The sequence below is a fragment of the Vigna umbellata genome, chromosome 5 (assembly GCF_029865625.1).
Source record: "Vigna umbellata cultivar VRB3 chromosome 5, Vumbellata_1.0, whole genome shotgun sequence".
In the NCBI taxonomy this organism is placed as follows: Eukaryota; Viridiplantae; Streptophyta; class Magnoliopsida; order Fabales; family Fabaceae; genus Vigna; species Vigna umbellata.
This window is the reverse complement of record NC_142169.1, coordinates 31,088,140-31,105,338: the sequence shown is the minus strand read 5'-3', so window position 1 is coordinate 31,105,338 and position 17,199 is coordinate 31,088,140. Positions and strand designations below refer to the sequence as shown.

Sequence of the window (17,199 nt, the reverse complement as noted above, 5' to 3'; positions counted from 1 at the left end):
ATAATAAAAGAATGTCAGATTGCAGCAAAAGGAAAGTAAGAGGGTGCAGAAAGCAGCTTCCGTATTGAACCCATTGTAGACCGTGTTTCCGCTATTGGGCCTTACGAATTGGGTTCGTGTGAGAATAGTGTTGGGGGCTTCTTTCACATCCCATAGCTTTCTACCATAAAACGTAGATCTTCCACGTTTTAAAAAGGGAAAATGTTATTTGGACAACAAAAGTTTGACACAATTTTGACAACGGCGACGTGGCAGCTGTGCATTGGCTCAGTGAATTGAAAACAAACCAGAAAAAACCCAAAATACCCCTCACCCCGGTTCACTGAGCCAATGCACAGCTGCCACGTCGCCGTTGTCAAAATTGTGTCAAACTTTTGTTGTCCAAATAACATTTTCCTTTAAAAAGACGGTGTATCCCATAAAAAGAGACGAACTAAAATGAAACTTATAATTAAACTATCTAATGTTTAATGTATTATCATTCTACTCAAGTTACATTTGTGTTTTTTAAATGTATATCTTTTATACTCTTGATAGTTTATTACAAATTGTTATACAGTGTGTCATTTTTAAAATATAATATATATTTTTAAAACTAATTTATATAATTAGTAGCTTCCATGTAAATATAACGTGCTTCCTTTGACTTGGATTCGATTTTGATACAAACAACTTGCTCGAGTTTTTCAACTACTGTACATAAGAATAGTTTTGTAGTGACTGATTTTGACTTTGGCAAGCTCACAATTTATAAAAAACACCAAACTTATCATAAATCAGAATAATTAACATTTTGAGAATTTTCGATCTAGTTGAAGCAACATCTACTCATTAATATAAATATAAATTATTTTATATTAGAATGAAATATAAGATTATATTAAAGATTATACAACATAATATTTTCAAGTAATTAAATAACTAATAAGTATCATAGACGTGGAGTCGAGGTCAATTAGTTATTGTTGTATGGCTTACAAAAGAATTTAAATGTTCATTTACACACTATTGTTCATTTTTTGTCATTTATATACTATGTTGATGAATTATAGAAGATATTTTGATGTCAGTAAAAATTTGACATTTCAAGTATTAATAGCACAATAAATATAAAATCATAAGTCTTCTTACGTTATAATTAAATTTATAAAATTTGACTTCATGATAATCTAATTATAGTCTAATTATATTCAAAAATAATTCTTCCATTACATATTTAGTCCGACTTCTCAGTCATTCGATAGTGATCAGCTTAATTTATTTCATCTGCATATAATTGACCGTTGAGTCTGTCTCTGACATAGCACTCATACGGTATAATATAATTATTTAATTATTAATTGTCATGTGGATTGTTAGAAGTGTTAGCACTACTATGGTTTTGCAGAGGAAGTAACAGAGGAGTTTAATTATTGAGATTCCGCGTTGCATTATTTTTGAAAAGGAAAAGGTGGGAGCAGGGGCAGGGTGTGTCTATTTTTTCAAAGGAGTTTTGTAGTATATATATATAGAATAGTCTATAGTGTAGTGAATCCTTAACCGTTCGACTTTGGACTCTTCTTCTCTATTGATCCCAGCTTGCCCAATTTGGCAGATATTGTTTACTGAATAATTTCTGCAACGTGTGGGCCCTTCACCGCCATAAACATGTAGCATATCTATATAAAAATGTCAAGACCAGAGTTTCCGCGTTAACAATCAAGGTCAAACTTCCTAACTTTCCATATTCCAACTATTGTCACCATTCAATCACCCTATAAAAAATACAAAAACAAAATCAACCAAGTCTACGACGTACGCTACATTTTAGCTCTCCATTATCTCTAATGTTTACTCCAACATGTATCGATCGTCTTAATTTCTATACACATTTACTTAACCATGATTCATGTTTGATGCGTATTTGTTAAAAATTATTCCAGTTCATTAGTTTGCAGAATCAGCAGTTATGACTTTCTGTCTCTGTGTTCAATCAAAGTCAAATTTGCCTTTTTCATGTTTCCATTATTCTTTTTTCCTGTCTGCCATCTTTTAATTTCAAACAGTTAGGCATCTCTTTTACCAAACCTTTTCTTTGGGCTTTCAGCCCTTAATTGCTTTTCGTTCTCAGTATCCGCTGGCTTCCACTTTTCAACACACAAAAATACTGTGGTGTTTTTCATGCCAAGGAGTCTTTTATTTTTATATAATTTTCTCATTTCTATCTAAGGTAGACTTGACTCATGTTTGATTCCTAACACTTCTTACTTTTGATTCTCCTCGTAATGTCTTTTGTGTTACATTTACAAACACATGAAAGGAAAATTTTACGCTAACAAATAAATGTTGCTTGCGAAGCTCTGCAAAATTCTGAGGCAAACTGAAGTTTCTTCGAAATCAAACCATCCGGTGCCACACATATACATATTTGAGAATCTGCAAATACAACTTGTGAGTTTTTATCAATAATCTTTTGTAAATTTTGAAACATACTATAAATATTTAGTATAGTTTTGGATGTAAACACATTGTGTAACGAATCACGTTAAATTCTTGTATAGTTTAACATTGAATGTATTATCCTCACTGGGTAATTATACCCTATGAATTCTAGAAGACAGCTGACATTAAGAAGAATGTAAACATTCTTTTTTGAAATGAAACCTTTACCCCCATTCTTGTTTAGATTGTTTAAGCGCTAATGGTTTGGCAAATGTCCATTGTTATATTTTGTATTTTAATATTCATTCTCAAATGCCATTCTTTACAGAATTATATACTTAGTATGAGTTTAATTAATATCTATCCTTAATGTGCGATATAACTTTACTATATTGTGAATCAATTAAAAATTATCTTAGGTGTGGTAGTGATAATTATTATAAAAGTATTTTTAGTGTATTTAAATTAATTTTTGTAGTGAATATTGTTATCATAACACATTTTTCGCGGTTGGAGGTAATAGTGTTTTGGTTAACATATTCTCCTTAATGCGGTAAGATTTTGCATAAGATTTAGGAAACAGAGAACAGATTAAATTATTCAACGACAGATATAAAACACGATATTTAATAAAAAAATATATTATAAAAAAGTGCTTCCTTAATTATTTATGAATTACTCCATCATGTAGAAATCTTTATTCATCCCAGTGAGTTGCATGTGTTACAAGTACTGTAACATTTATATCCGTCTAAGTAGAACAGGACAAATGATTCGGTAGTGTCCCTAATTAATTAATCACCACCTACTGCATACTTCATAAATACATAAATTTATTAAGCAAATCCTAGTGGCAAATCCAATAGTTACAATTTCCAAGATGCGTGTCCAATGTAATTTGATGCAATTGACAAAGTCTTCAATTGTTGACTTGTGACTATGCCATTAATATATCTCTTTAGTTGATAGGTCAACCTTCGGCTGCAGTAAAAACATGCAAAAAAAATAAAAATTAAAGTAAACAATTAAACCCATAATCAGAGGTCTCTGTCTCCACCTATAAATTCATTGAGCCAAACGGAGTTTCCAAGTACCAAAACAATATCTTACTACTACTACTACTCAATATGCCTTCCAAGCTTTCTTATTCTCTCTCATTCTTTCTCTTTCTCTTACCTTTGTTTCACACCGTAATAGTTTCCGCCGACACCGTTTCAAATCCCGCAACTCCTGTCTCCCCTGGAACCGCATGCCAATCCACCCCAGACTCATCTTACTGCAAATCCGTTCTCCCTCCCCAAAACGGCAACGTTTACGACTATGGCCGCTTCTCCGTCAAAAAATCACTATCGCAGGCTCGAAAGTTCTTGAGCCTCGTCGATAAATACCTCCAGCGTCGTTCTTCTCTTTCCGCCACCGCAATCCGTGCGCTTCAAGATTGTCGTACTCTCGGGGAACTCAACTTCGATTTCCTTTCCAGTTCCTTCCAAACCGTCAACAAGACAACGAGATTTCTCCCTAGTTTTCAAGCCGACGACATCCAAACCTTACTCAGCGCCATTCTGACCAACCAGCAAACATGCTTGGACGGTCTCAAAGACACTGCTTCCGCTTGGAGCGTCAGAAACGGTCTCATACTCCCTCTTTCCAACGACACCAAACTCTACAGTGTCTCGCTTGCCCTCTTCAATAAGGGTTGGGTTCCCAGATCCAAAGTCAACACGATGCACCCTACCAAGAAACAACAAGGGTTCCGAAACGGGCGTTTGCCGCTTAAGATGTCCAGCACAACCCGTGCGATCTTCGAGTCTGTGAGTAGGAGGAAGCTCCTTCAGGCCTCGGTGGGTCAGGATGTTGTGGTGAGAGATATCGTCACGGTTAGCCAAGATGGAAGCGGGAACTTCACCACCATCAGTGATGCCATTGCTGCCGCTCCTAACAAATCTGCCTCTACCGATGGATACTTCCTTATCTATGTCACCGCTGGTGTGTATGACGAAATTGTGTCCATTGATAAGAAGAAGACCTACTTGATGATGGTCGGCGATGGTATCAACAAGACAATCATCACCGGCAATCGTAGTGTAGTTGATGGCTGGACAACCTTCAGCTCCGCGACATTAGGTAATAATAATAATAAATCTTCAATTACTTACTTTAGTTATGATGTGAGAAATTGGATATTATAATTAATCCCCACAAACAAAACTCATTTTAATATGCTTCTAAAAATTATCCAAAGAGAATAATTTTCCAAAGAACCTGAATCTGATAATTTTTTCACCAATGATGCAGCTGTGGTAGGGCAAGGATTCGTGGGTGTGAATATGACCATTCGCAACACCGCCGGAGCCGTGAAGCACCAAGCGGTGGCCCTTCGAAACGGAGCAGATTTGTCTACGTTTTACAGCTGCAGCTTCGAGGGATACCAAGACACATTGTACGTTCATTCGCTGAGGCAATTCTACAGGGAATGCGACATCTACGGCACCGTAGATTTCATATTCGGAAACGCTAAGGTGGTATTGCAAAGTTGCAACATGTATCCTCGTCTCCCCATGCAGGGTCAATTCAACGCCATCACTGCACAAGGAAGAACAGATCCAAACCAAGACACTGGAATTTCTATCCACAACTGTAGCATTAGAGCATCTGACGATTTAGCTGCTAGCAGTGGTGTTTCAACGTATTTGGGAAGGCCATGGAAGGAATATTCTAGAACTGTTTATATGCAAACTTTTATGGATGATTTGATCAACGGTGCAGGCTGGCGTGCATGGGACGGTGATTTTGCATTAAGCACTTTGTATTACGCAGAGTACAGCAACAGTGGACCAGGGTCTAACACCAGCAATAGAGTGACGTGGTCTGGTTATCACGTGATTAATGCCACTGATGCAGCTAATTTTACAGTGTCGAATTTTTTGCTTGGTGATGATTGGTTACCCCAGACAGGAGTGTCGTACACCGATAACCTGATATAGAACATCTACTGACTCACACATTCACTTTGTTCTTTTTCTTTTGGTATTTTTTGTATCCTTAAAAAAATAAGCTGGCCACTGCCTGTACTCTAATCTACTAATACCCCTTCCAAGTGTTCAAAGCATATTGTTTCATTGAAAGTTACTGTGATTTAGAATTATAAACCAAATATTCACTAGTAAAAAATCGGGTTTTTACAGCGCACATTATGCCACGGTTCAACGAAAACCGCAGCATAATGGTGCGCGGTGGCAGTTTTGTAAATAAAACGAACCTATATGCCGCGGTTCTACTGGGAACCGCGGCATATACCCCAGTCAACCATTGCCTTTGACGCCACGTATGAATAAAAAATTAAATAACAGAGTATATGCCGCGGTTGTGCAGAGAACCGCGGCATATACCCTGCCAATTTATTGCAGGTGCTGACTGGGCCAGAGAATTCGAAAAGTTACAGGGGGTATATGCCGCGGTTCTCTTGGGAACCGCGGCATATACCCCTGTCACGTCTCAACTTCTCTGCCAGTCAGAGAATTTCAGAAGTTACAGGGGGTATATGCCGCGGTTCCCCAGAGAACCGCGGCATATACCCCCTGTAACTTTTCAAATTCTGTGAAAGGCAGTTGGGGAGACAGTTGTGTTGAACACGTTTCAGGGGTATATGCCGCGGTTCTCTGGGGAACCGCGGCATATTCTCCTATATGAAATTAATTTAATGTTTATTTGAAATATTTCGAGGTTTATGCCGCGGTTGCCCGCTGAACCGCGGCATATAGTTTGAAAATAATTTTTTAAATTAGTATAAAATGCCTTTTATACCGCGATTAAGTAGTGAACCGCGGTAGATTCTCCCGTTCAGAGTTAAAAAACAAAACTTGGAACAGTGCATCGTCTTCCTCGCGCGTTCTCTCTGTTTTCGCGTTTCTTCTTCCTCCGAACCACCCTTCATCTCAGATTTTGCGTTTTTAACCGTTTAAACTCAAAATTGTTCGGTCATTATTCGTTTTTGACGATAAAAACGAGTTTTAGCCGTTCAAAATCGTGATTTCCTGGCGTTTTTCACCCTCTCCGCCGCCGTTCCTCTTCCAGGTATTTATGTCCATTTGCATTTTTAACGTGATTTCTTCATTAATTTTTGCATAATGCTATAGTTTTGGTAATGTATGAAGTTTCTATAGTTTTGGTATAATTTTTGCTTTAATTTTGATAGTGCATGAAATTGTTATAGTTTTGGTAATGTATGATATGGTTTTTGCTATAGTTTTGGTAATGTGTGTTGTAGTTCTTGTATTATTTATAAACCTTAAAATATATAGTTAGATTATACAATAGCTCTTAGATTTAGATTTAAACAATGCATTTGATTAGATAGAATTTTCTTAGACTCTCTACTTTATTTGATGTTGAAATACATTTGAACATGTGTTTGTTATGTTGAAATTGAATTTCTGTAAATGTTTTTATATGCAGGTCTGTTTTTGTGGTAGTGGATATCACAAAAACAGACCTGCAATTTTAAAAAACTGCAGGGGAATATGCCGCGGTTCTAACCACAACCGCGGCATATAGTGCATTTTTTAATTTTTTTTTTAATTTTTTTTTTAAAAAAAAATGAATTTAGGCAGCGGTTCCCTAGACAACCGCGGCATATTCCGCAGCCTATATACCGCGGTTCGAACCGCGGCATAAAGTGTCTGACTTACTACCGCGGCTGAATATGCCGCGGTTCAAGAACCGCGACGTATAGTAAAAATCAACCGCGGTAAAAGCCCCTCGCTGCACTAGTGATTGTATTCTGTCTCATTCTCAATTATTTAGTACTTAATCAGATTGTGACTCTTTCCTGCACCCATCAACCGCTGATTTTGACTTCTGCGATGCTTACCAAAAAAATAGAATGTACTTTATGCATGACATTTGTTCAATAAAGATTAATATAAAAATTCCTTCAAAAATAGATAAAGATTGGTAAACAGGCAAAAGCACCAAACAGGTATAATTCTTTTTCAAATTTATTAAAATAGTGTAAATTTTAAAAAATTTACAAAAATTATAAGTAGTCCTAATTTGATATCATTTTCGTGTGTTGTATTTTTTTTAATTTTAATTAGAATCGTAATAACTTAGTGTAACTTTGGTATATTGTAATATAAAATAAAATAGTATGCGTTATATATATATATATATATATATATATATAAAATTCATTAAAATGATGTTAGTTTGATATATTTAATTATATTGTAATTTAAATTAAAGTCGTATCATTTAATACCACTTTATTTTAATAAGTCAAAATTATGTTAAATTTGACATAATTTCTTTATAATTAAGTCGTATCAAAATAGGACTTTTCGATTTTCACCGTTTCAATAATTTTAGAAACAAATGCTTATGTCATATTTCTAGCTAATATTCAGAAAAAGAAATATGATATGGTGCGAAGAGAAAAACAAACAAATAATAAATAATTTTAATTATATATCACTGTCACTCGTTACCTAAAAGAAGCTTTTCGTACTACAAAGAAGAGGAAATAGAAGATATCCTTCTTTGGTTGCCGTGTGGACGATTTCTTTTGACCAAACAACGCTGACGCCTTGCTTTTACATTTTCTTTAAATAAAAAAGTTATAGAAAACTACGTCTTGGAAATAACTTACACCATGCGGCGGTGATTAAAGTTGTATATACCTGTTGTTCAATGATATCACACTAATATGTAGATTTTTTTTTTCTATTACAGACAATTTTCTAGGATCCGACGTACAAAATCACAAATGACACATTTCATCTCAATTTTTTCATTAAACATAAATACGTAAATAATTCATTCCTACCTTTATATATATATATATAAAGATTTTATATTTTTATAAGTTTTATCACATTGAAACTAAAAAGTATAATATTAGACTTTTACAAAAGATATGATTATCTTATTTAAAACTTTTGTGGTATCATCATTTAGTATCTGACCTATAGAGACAACATCTTTTGCTCATACCAAGTAATTATTGTAAAAGAAAATACACACAAAATAGACAAGAAACAAAGATAAACTAATGTATCAAAAAAATCATATAACATTTTTATAGAAGTAAGCACATAATATAAGAAATTTAATCAATTTTAAGATATAAAATCATTCATTCTAGACTTATTTATCTAGATACATGTATTGATGTCTGACGAGTTCTGCATTTGTAGTGATGAACCAGTTTGCCTAAGCTATCACACAAGGTTAATCCGTCTACCATCTATGGTCAATGAATCAGACTATGAATAAGACTTCTTGTTACTCCACATGAGATTAGATGGTTATTGGAATATAAGGATAACTCCCAATATGGAATCCTTATATCAATACATACATTACTTGAAACAACCACAACAACTTTTCCTTGGAATTCTTTTCAAAACATTCTTTAATCATATATACAACTATGTTTATCAACTATAAAACATCTATAATTTCCACACAAGTAAGCATTAAATCTATATAAATCAGTTCAAACCAAACAAGAATCAGAAAATATAGAAAGCATAACATGACTTGAAATAGGGCGTCCAACACCAGGATCGACGCTCAGTGAACTAGGTCTCTTTTCCTAGCAAGTCAGCCTCTCACCTAGAGAATTAAAGAAAGAAAGGTCCAGACCTGTAGGAAAATAGTAGCGCTCAATGCCACCAAACGCCACTCAGCACCCAAAATATAGAAGTTCACTCGCTTGTGTAGCGCTCAGCTACCAAAAGTGTCACTCAACGCCTGGGAGCCTAATGCTCTCTAACTTTTTTGCTCTCAACACCACACCAAAAACCAACAACTTTGAATCTTGATTTGGTTGCCCTCAAGACCTATCCAAATGACCAAATTGGTATTCTTAACACTAAAATTGATTTGAAAACATGTTTAAACATCAGATTGAATACCAATTTGCTCAATTGACCTGTGACTCAGTCCATCAGATCAAACCAACAACCACCACAGCCCTAACAACAACTTAGCATATCAAAGGCCAAATTCAACAAAATAAGAAGCTAAGTAAGTCTTAGATGACACAAATATAAACTCCTAACATCAAGCTCACTCAATAAGCAATCCCCTCTAAAATTCACCTGTCAACCTACTAATTCTAAACAAATTTCCAACTAGCTCTAAAACCTATTACTGAACTAAAGTTCATCAGCCAAATGACCAATCTAAAACAAAAATTCTATCATCCACATATCATCAAAAGCCAATTATAACTTAACAAGTTGTTTATAACAAGAACTCACAAAACCAAATCACCAATTTCAACATGGCACACCATCCACTATCACAAATTTCAATAATTATTCCATACAATTACCATATACAAACTCAAGTTATCAAGCTACTAAAACTATAGAAACAAGGTATTTAGCTTTCCTTCCTGATATATGACCAAAACGTTTTAGGAAACTTAAAACAACTTCAAACACACATTTGCTCCTACAAACAACAAAAACACAATTAAGGTACATGTTAGAACCACTAATCAGCCAAAAACTCAAACTAATGACTCAAAAGACATAAACTTGAGCGCGACTCACATGTAACATATATATAAAAAAACACTAAACAAATGGGGTTAAAACTCAACTTACTTAAACACGGAGAAACTAATCGGTCAAAATTAAAGAGCTCGTCATAAGGATTAACCCTATAGTCTCAATACTTCAATTAGACGAGCAGAGGATGAGAATTCCTAAAAAGAAGTCAGAAAACTGTAAAAAGATGATTTATAGAAAAATTATCTGTTTTAAAATAAGAAAAAGAATTCATAACAAAATTATTTAGATTAAAACTTTTATTATTAAAATAATCGAGTATCTGTATTTAAACCACTGTCACTTCTAAAATGTCATCTTCTAAATTGAGTTTATTTGAATTTCAATATTCGCATAAAATTTTCACAAATATTTTATTTTAAAGTTAAAATTCGCATGTAACTTTTCCTGCAAATTAAAAAAAAGCTGGTCACTTTTTCTGCTAACTTTAAATTCGAAGGTAACGTTTACTGTACTACGGAAATTTTCAAAAATTAATAACTAAATTTTAAATTTATCAAAATATTTATATAAATTCATGGATTAAATAATTTTTGTTACCTTCAAAATTATTGCATATTAAAATTGATATCTTCGAAAATTTCTCAATTATGTAATATATTAAATTCACTATTTTAATAAACATATGAATTTAGTCAAAGCGATAATTATTAAAGTTAAACTGTATTCATAGTAGTTACTTTTAGTCTAATTTTTTAAGGTTTGGGATTATGAGACAATGTCAAAATCAATTAATATATCAAAACGGAAAATTAAAAATAAATGTAATTATTATAACCAACTTAGCTAATTGATGATATAGGAAATAATATCTTATAAAGGAAGCACATAATAAATTTTCATATAAATAAGAGGAAAAATAAAAGTATATATGTATTGTGAATATATAATAATTTTTACATTAATTATTACAAGAATTGATGTTATCTGTAGTTTTAATGAAATATATAATATCCATTATTATAATAATTGATGTAATATCCCCACCTAAAAAATATGCCATATTAGTTATTATAAGAACTAATATAATTTGCTTAGGTGAATAATTTTTTTAGGGTGAATTAATATAGTATATGGGTATTTTTCCAACAGCATAATCTCTTTACTGATACATAAAAGGAATGAGAAAGATATCAAATTATTACAATAAAACAATTAACAAAAATATAATTTAAATTTTTGAAGCAAAAATTGATAGAAAGATGATTATATAATATAAAAGAAGAGGGTTGTACCCTTATCTAATTAATTGTCAATCAAGATCTTCCAAAGAAAAATTGAATGAAGGACCTATCATTACATAATTTATTATATAATTTATGTAATTTCTAAACCACTACTTATATTTGTCCGAGTCCTTATTTTCTGACTTAACAGAAAACAAGATAAATAAAAACCTCGGACAACAGTGCAGTAGGAATATAATCATATAATGATGGAATTGAGATCGACAAGGACACGATGAAGAAAAGATACACACAGCAAAATATGGATGGATCCACAATGCCGAAGGATTTTATAACCTATTTGAATTAACAAAGAGCTTGGTGACGGTGATGGCAATGTTGCAGAGCTTGCGGAAGACTGTGCTCTCAACAGAGAGAATGTCATCATCTCCGGGGATAGAGGCATCGCAAGTGTCGATGGCAGCCAAGGCAGCTTTGAGCCAACGTTGTGCTTCAGATTCCAAACCAATCATCAAGGAGGCAATGGTGTCCTCTAGCTGGCTCTCTGCATCCAAAATGTTCTCCTTGCAATCAGCCAAACCTTGTTGGACATCAGGGTCTAGGTTGACGTCATCAATGAGAATTTTGGCATCGCTGAGAATGCCGGAAGCGTTTGTGGCAGCAACCCTAAGGGAAAGGATTGCCAAGTCTTTGAGATTAGCAGTAGGGCTAATTACTGGATCCGATGAGAGGACCTCAATGCAGAGGTCTCTGGTTTGGGACTTTGTGCATACCTTATTGATTAGAATCTTTCCTGTGGGTACTGTTTCCTTGCCGATAATTAGATTTTCATTCAATAAGTTTAGTGCAACTACCTGGTGTGCCATTACAACTACGCACAGAACCAACGTCGAGAAGAGTTTTGCAAAAAGTTCCATCTTTTGTATTTGAAACCAAAGACAAAGCTTATCTTCTCTTCTCGGTTCCTTGTACTATGTTCGTTGTACTATGTTGCACGCCAGGATGAGGAATCCTTGAGCCCTAGGGGAGGGATTTATAGTTGGAGAGTAGCACTCCTGTCCATTGAATTTTCACACCTAATTAAGGATTATTGTTTTCAATGCTTAAGTTTAGCATAGTATCATACATATTTAGTATTTTTGAGTTAAATTTTTTTCTCTTGCTTTAATCAATGACATTTAACACCGGTTAAATCTAAATTCTATGTCTCATTATTGGTTTTATTCGTTCAACATTTTCTAAACTTAAAACAAACTTGGAATGAGATTACTTTCTTCACATTAACAGAACAAATTATTCAAGATATATATAATATTATATTTTTCTCTCTTACATTGAAATTTAAATTCTCTTATTTTCAGGATGTGGCATACTCATTTTTTTTCTCTTAATTTTATATTCAAACTCTCATAACTTTGTATTGAAAAAAAAACAATTAAAATATATTTTACTTAATTCTTCTCAACAATATAAATGTGCGGTTGTCTTTCAATCTTATGTCATAAGGCATTTTTCTTCTTTAACATAAATAAAGTATTTTATCTAACTTTATAAAATTATAAAATGAAAAAACTATAAAATTATATAATACTAAATTATAAAATTATAAAGTTACAAGTTAATAAAATTAGAAAAATAAAATTATAAATTATAAAATTACAAATTACAAATTACAAATTACAAAGTTATAAAATTATAAAATTACAAAATTATAAAACTATAAATTTATAAAATTAAAAACTTGAAAAACTAAAATTATAAAATTATAAAATTATAAAACCATAAAATTATAAAATAACAAATATAAAACTAAAAAAGTATGAAATTACAAATTATAAAATTATAAAATTATAAAATTATAAAATTATAAAATTATAAAATTATAAAATTATAAAATTATAAAATTATAAAATTATAAATTATAAAATTATAAAATTATAAAATTATAAAATTATAAAATTATAAAATTATAAAATTATAAAATTATAAAATTATAAAATTATAAAATTATAAAATTATAAAATTATAAAATTATAAAATTATAAAATTATAAAATTATAAAATTATAAAATTATAAAATTATAAAATTATAAAATTATAAAATTATAAAATTATAAAATTATAAAATTATAAAATTATAAAATTATAAAATTATAAAATTATAAAATTATAAAATTATAAAATTATAAAATTATAAAATTATAAAATTATAAAATTATAAAATTATAAAATTATAAAATTATAAAATTATAAAATTATAAAATTATAAAATTATAAAATTATAAAATTATAAAATTATAAAATTATAAAATTATAAAATTATAAAATTATAAAATTATAAAATTATAAAATTATAAAATTATAAAATTATAAAATTATAAAATTATAAAATTATAAAATTATAAAATTATATAATTATAAAATTATAAAATTATAAAATTATAAAATTATATAATTATAAAATTATAAAATTATAAAATTATAAAATTATAAAATTATAAAATTATAAAATTATAAAATTATAAAATTATAAAATTATAAAATTATAAAATTATAAAATTATAAAATTATAAAATTATAAAATTATAAAATTATAAAATTATAAAATTATAAAATTATAAAATTATAAAATTATAAAATTATAAAATTATAAAATTATAAAATTATAAAATTATAAAATTATAAAATTATAAAATTATAAAATTATAAAATTATAAAATTATAAAATTATAAAATTATAAAATTATAAAATTATAAAATTATAAAATTATAAAATTATAAAATTATAAAATTATAAAATTATAAAATTATAAAATTATAAAATTATAAAATTATAAAATTATAAAATTATAAAATTATAAAATTATAAAATTATAAAATTATAAAATTATAAAATTATAAAATTATAAAATTATAAAATTATAAAATTATAAAATTATAAAATTATAAAATTATAAAATTATAAAATTATAAAATTATAAAATTATAAAATTATAAAATTATAAAATTATAAAATTATAAAATTATAAAATTATAAAATTATAAAATTATAAAATTATAAAATTATAAAATTATAAAATTATAAAATTATAAAATTATAAAATTATAAAATTATAAAATTATAAAATTATAAAATTATAAAATTATAAAATTATAAAATTATAAAATTATAAAATTATAAAATTATAAAATTATAAAATTATAAAATTATAAAATTATAAAGTTATAAAGTTATAAACTTATAAAATTGTAAAATTGTAAAATTATAAAGTTATAAAGTTATAAAGTTATAAACTTATAAAATTGTAAAATTGTAAAACTGTAAAATTGTAAAATTACAAAATTATAAAATTACAAAACGGATTCTATAAAGTGTCTGTCACATCTCTAGGTTGTTACCTATAGTTAACAGAAAAAGCCACTTAGTTAATAACTATAGTTAACAGAAAAATTTAATGAGACAGATTTGATTGACATAATAAATCGTAAAAATTTATTAAAAACTAATTTGAAATTTTTAAAATTTATTAAGACTTAAACTTAATTATATAAGCCAAAAATATATTATATATTTAACTTTTGTTAATATTTTCTAATGAATACCTAAAGTCAACATAAAATGGATTTAATTTATTATGATTTATAAGAATCATTAGTATTATTTCTCAAAAGTCAAATATCAGGATATCGTGGGTGTATCCTATTAAAAAAATTCAAATGTATTCTTAGTTTTATGGAATTCATGAGTGAAACTTGAAATTGGTAAAAGAATTACGTTTTTGAAGACATATAAATAATTTAGAAAAATTGTAGATAAATTTTGTTTACCATTCTATCCAAAAGAGTATTATGAGTCAACTTTTTATTTTACATTCAACAATAAGAATGATTAATATTATATATAGAACAACTTAAAAATTGTATATCTAACTTGATGAATGATATAATGCAACATCAAAGTGAGGAGGTATATAGAATCTTTGTATTAGTAAATGATAGGTTTAATACATCATTTAGTATTTACTTTTAGAGGTTTGGTTCAAAGTAATTATACCTTTTAAAAAACTTCAATAAGGCTCATATTTTGTTTAAAAACATAACGGTGAAAATGTCACTGTCACGTGACACACGTTAATAGGTAGACTTAAATGATTTTTTAATTTAAAAAAAAAAATTTGTCACGCCATCATCACCATCTCCAGACAAACCTTAATTTCTCTCCAAGAAACCCTGCCGCCGCATCATCCAACGCCGTCACCGTCATCCTCGCTGGCAGCCGTCCTCTCCAACGCATCACACACCACCACCAAAGTGTCTTATCCCTTCTGTTGCACCTCCATCACCTTCGCATCTCACCTTCGTTCTCGTGCCACCACCCAACGTGAGAACCAAACCCCTAAAAGTAGAAACCAAATAATGTATAGATATATATTATTGAGAAAAAAAATATATTTTTTAATTACACGATTTACGGTAAATTTTGTAACTACATCTAAGTAAAATAACCATAGGTCAATTTCAATCTCAAAAACATTTGACACATGCTGTAAAAAAATGTCAATTTAAGCATTTCTAAATCCATTGGCAACGGGTCAACTACTACAAGAAATTAATTCACAATTTTTTTTCATATTTTTTTTTGTTTTTATTATTCATCAAAAGTATTTATGATAAATCTGTCTAATAAGAAAATAACCATTTTAAAGTTCTAGATTTTAGTATTTCCCAAATGATGTTACCACCATTATTATTTAAAGTTGGATTTAAAAATTTTATATGAGGACTCTCAATATGAAAGTAATATATCTTTTAAGCTAGTGCTATCAAATTGGATTGTAACCCGCGAGCCAACTCATCTCACAACGGATTTGAGCCGGGTTGGGTTTGAAAAAAATGTAATTTTTTTATGTAGGCTAGTTTTCAACCCGGCTTACTTAGAACCCGGCTCACCGGGTTGAACCCGTGGTGGGAATTATTTATTATTTTGTGTTTCAATATTAGTAGTTAATATTTTTTTATTGTATTGTAGATGGTGATAAAAAAATATGTTTTAAGAGAGAAAAATATTATAAATTTATCTATATTATAAATCAAAAAATGATACAAAAATTATCAATATTAACAACTTATTTGTTCGCCTTTTGTACATGTTTTTGGATTACGTTTGGATTGTATGATATTTTTTTATTTATTTTGAATTGTCTTTGGAGTTTAACATATTTTAGTGTAACGTTGTTTATTTAGATTTGAATTAAAAAAAATTGTAATTTTTTTATTTTAAAAAAAACTTATAATTAAATGAGTCCATGAGTTAGACCGGGTTCGAATTTTTTCAACTCGCTAATAAGTGAGCCGGGTTGGGTTGGCTCACTAAGTGATCAACCCGTGATGAGCCGGACTACGTCGAGCCGGGTTACCCGTTTTGACAGCTCTAGCTATACTATCATACTGAACAGTTTGTTATTGTTTATACATTATAATTTTGTGTCTTCTTCTAATAAAGATTTCTATTTTATAGTGAAAATAATTTAATTATGAAATGAAAAGATTAAAAGTGAATTCAAAATAATAATTTGTGATTATTTATTATACAGACTATATTATGTCATTCTCATTAATTGTGAAATGTTTGATATTTTTACAAAAAAATTAAAAAAAAAAACTAACTTCTCTATTAAGTATTAGTTTATACATGAGTTCAAAATATAAAAAAAATGTAAATTATATATGTGTGTGTACTAATTTTAGTTTGTGAAAAAATTGATTCTATTTTTTTCTTAAAGAGAGGAAGAAACTCATCCAAACAATTCATAACATGCGTCTTGTTTTAACTGCTCGTGAATATTTATTTCTTCTCCAATAGGTTCTTATAGACAAATTCATAAAAATATATAATATATTACTTATTCTATTAAGAGCTAAAACAGTGTATAGCGATATCCTTGAGAGCCTCCTTTTTATCTTTATTGAAAAATTGCATATGATTCCTCTTATCCTTCTTTCTGTCATTT

At 29.3% G+C, this 17,199-nt stretch overlaps 2 protein-coding genes across 2 annotated transcripts; one reads left to right on the top strand and one right to left on the bottom strand.

Annotated features, from left to right (window-relative positions):
* Window positions 1-3,526: 3,526 nt before the first annotated feature.
* LOC124824331 (putative pectinesterase/pectinesterase inhibitor 7) lies at window positions 3,527-5,575 on the top strand. Its single transcript, XM_047296755.2, has 2 exons — window positions 3,527-4,545; window positions 4,717-5,575. Exons 1-2 carry the CDS (start codon window positions 3,549-3,551, stop codon window positions 5,403-5,405), a joined length of 1,686 nt encoding a protein of 561 aa, XP_047152711.2. The 5' UTR covers window positions 3,527-3,548; the 3' UTR covers window positions 5,406-5,575.
* Window positions 5,576-11,407: 5,832 nt separating this feature from the next.
* Window positions 11,408-12,164, bottom strand: LOC124824321 (uncharacterized). The gene has a single exon (XM_047296742.2). It carries the CDS (start codon window positions 12,103-12,105, stop codon window positions 11,518-11,520), a length of 588 nt encoding a protein of 195 aa, XP_047152698.1. The 5' UTR covers window positions 12,106-12,164; the 3' UTR covers window positions 11,408-11,517.
* Between the last annotated feature and the right edge of the window lie 5,035 nt (window positions 12,165-17,199).